This window comes from Vespula pensylvanica, chromosome 3, assembly GCF_014466175.1.
Source record: "Vespula pensylvanica isolate Volc-1 chromosome 3, ASM1446617v1, whole genome shotgun sequence".
NCBI classification, from domain to species: Eukaryota; Metazoa; Arthropoda; class Insecta; order Hymenoptera; family Vespidae; genus Vespula; species Vespula pensylvanica.
Window position 1 is genome coordinate 9,283,682 of NC_057687.1, and position 2,500 is coordinate 9,286,181.

Below are 2,500 nucleotides of genomic sequence, written 5' to 3' on the forward strand. Positions count from 1 at the left end.
CTTGGTACTTCTTACGAATTTCTTCAAGTGTGTATCAGTTTTCTTCTATTTTCCTCTCTCTTTCTCTGTCTCTCTCTCTCTCTCTCTCTCTCTCTCTCTCTCTCTCTCTCTCTCTCTCTCTCTGTCTCTGTCTCTTTCTTTCTTTTTTTTTCGTAAAATTATTTTTTCCTATAATATCTTTTGTCTATTTCATAAAACGTCTCATCTATATTCATGACGGATAGGACATATAATATATGTTGGTATATGATAGCGTGATAGGAAGTTAAATCGAGGAAAGCACGCAATGGTTCGTTCTTTCACACATACACACACACACAGTACGTAGAGCACGTAGACACGTGCCCGCGCGCGCGAGGAATGTGGAGGAATTTTCAAAATGGAAAGCGATCTCGCATAGTTACCTACATATCACTTGGAACATATTGATCTTCCTATATGGCTATGGTATCACGCGAGATCCTTCATTTCTACGGCGAATTCTATACTGAAAAGGTCACACGTTCCGTCTCTTTTACTCTTTTTCTCTCTCTTTCTCTCTCTTTCTCTCTCTCTCTCTCTCTCTCTCTCTCTCTCTCTCTCTCTCTCTCTTTTACTCTCACTCTATCTGTAGACACATACCCTCTGATATATCGAGAACACGAAGGTCCTAATCCGCCGTACAGAATCCCCTTTCCTATCTCAGAATCGAATTGGACTTTCGATACCCGAAGACGTCGAGTTTTATCCATCATTTCGCGGTTTTATTTCTTTTCTTTGTGAGTACAAGGAAAAAAGGATAGGAAAAGGAAAAGAAAAGAAAAGAAAAAAAAAAGAAAAGATAAGAGAAGAAAAAAGATAGAAAGATATAGCAATAGGAAGTAAGTACAAAGTGGTAGGCACGTATGTATGTATGTATGTACGTACGATTTATCTAAAGGTATAGAACGACGTCTTTCGAGCGATCGATAGGAATTAGTAGACGAATAGAAAAAGATGCCAATCCGATTTGTGATTCCTGCTGTCCTAAGCCTTCGGCTTTCGAACTTTCAAACTCTTTTTTCGCATAGTCATGATATTTCTTTCGATTCGATTTTCTCAATTCTTTTCAAGTTCTCATCGTAAATTTTATTTTCAAATTTTCTTATCGTCGATCGAGCGAACTATATATTCGTATTGTCTAGAATATTTGCTACTAATTTGAAATTTTATTTTCTTTGATTCCTTTTTATCTTACGTCTTTATTTTTCAACACTTGAATGCACGCAATCCGATTCCATCCATTTGATAAAGACACAGTTAAATTTATAATTCTCTTTCCTTATCGTTTAAACCGTCGAGATAAGTAACCATACGAAAGTTGAAAGAGATTGGAAAAACCGTGATAGGATTAAGTAAGTTAGACGGAAAAGAAGTTTTCCAAAGTAACGCGAAGCTTTTAAAATTATTCGCAAAGGAATGTTAACGCTTAAATTAAATGTGCACCCCTCTCTCTCTCTCTCTCTCTCTCTCTTTCTCTCTCTGTCTTCTTATTTTTCCCCATTTCCTATTCTCTTCTTTTCCTCTTTCCCTTATCCGCGAGGTTTTTTCGACCTAGATTTTATGAAAGGTAAGATCTTGTTCTCTTCTTCCAATGGAGAGACAAACAACAGAAAAAAAAATGAATAAAAAGAAACTGACAAACAATTCTTTCTTCTCTAAGGTGAATTTATTTTCCTATCCATCTCTTTCTCTCTCTAAATCTCTAAATTTCTCTCTTTTTCTCTCTATCTCTATCTCTCTATCTATATCGTATTCTTTCTTTTTTTTTGGCTTTATCGAGCTTACCAAGAACGTCTTTCTCTACGTCACAACATAAAACCGAGAAAAGAATCATCTCTTAGATCGTCGTAATTCGATTTCTCAAATAAATACATTTCTCCTAAGATACTAGAAGGGATTCGTTCTTCAGTAACCACGGTGCATGGTCTCCTTTTGGTGTTTCAGGAGCCAGCACAGCAGGACAAACTCGCTAGATTGAGGCACAGACTGGACCAGCAACAGAGCAAGCTGAATCGTCTGCGGTTACTCAGATCTCAGACCGACCAGTCGCGAGCCAACAACGCAACGCTGAGTAAGTTGATTGCATTTGCTTTTCCTACCTACCGAGTCCACCCTCTCACCTCCCTCTCCCCGTCTACCAACCCCCACGCCCTTTCTCGACCTCTCTCAATCCTTGTTCTCGCATTCACGAGATTCGTCGGCCAATATACAAGTTGAATACATACACTAACGTATAGAGTGTATATATATGTATATATATATGTATGTATGATGTATGTATATAGACATATGTATACGCATTATAGCAGTATACGTGGTGTACGTATTCTCCTTCCTCGTCACGTCGTATTATATTTGCGTGTTGTTGTGTGTTGCGTTGCGTTGCGTTGCGTTGCATTGCGTTGTGTATCGCGCATGTCTCCTCTCGCACTTCGGTCATCGTTACGTCGGAGAGCATCCTCGGTTTCGATTGGAATTC

The 2,500-nt window shown here is 38.5% G+C and overlaps 1 protein-coding gene across 5 annotated transcripts in view; it reads left to right on the forward strand.

Annotated features, from left to right (window-relative positions):
* LOC122628181 (putative uncharacterized protein DDB_G0271606) overlaps positions 1-2,500 on the forward strand; it is a 103,888-nt gene that overhangs the window by 80,282 nt on the left and 21,106 nt on the right. For all 5 annotated transcript variants that reach the window (XM_043810181.1, XM_043810179.1, XM_043810180.1 and 2 more), the window contains one exon: positions 1,966-2,092. In XM_043810181.1, the coding sequence (XP_043666116.1) occupies positions 1,966-2,092 (127 nt within the window). The remainder of the gene's footprint in view (positions 1-1,965; positions 2,093-2,500) is intronic.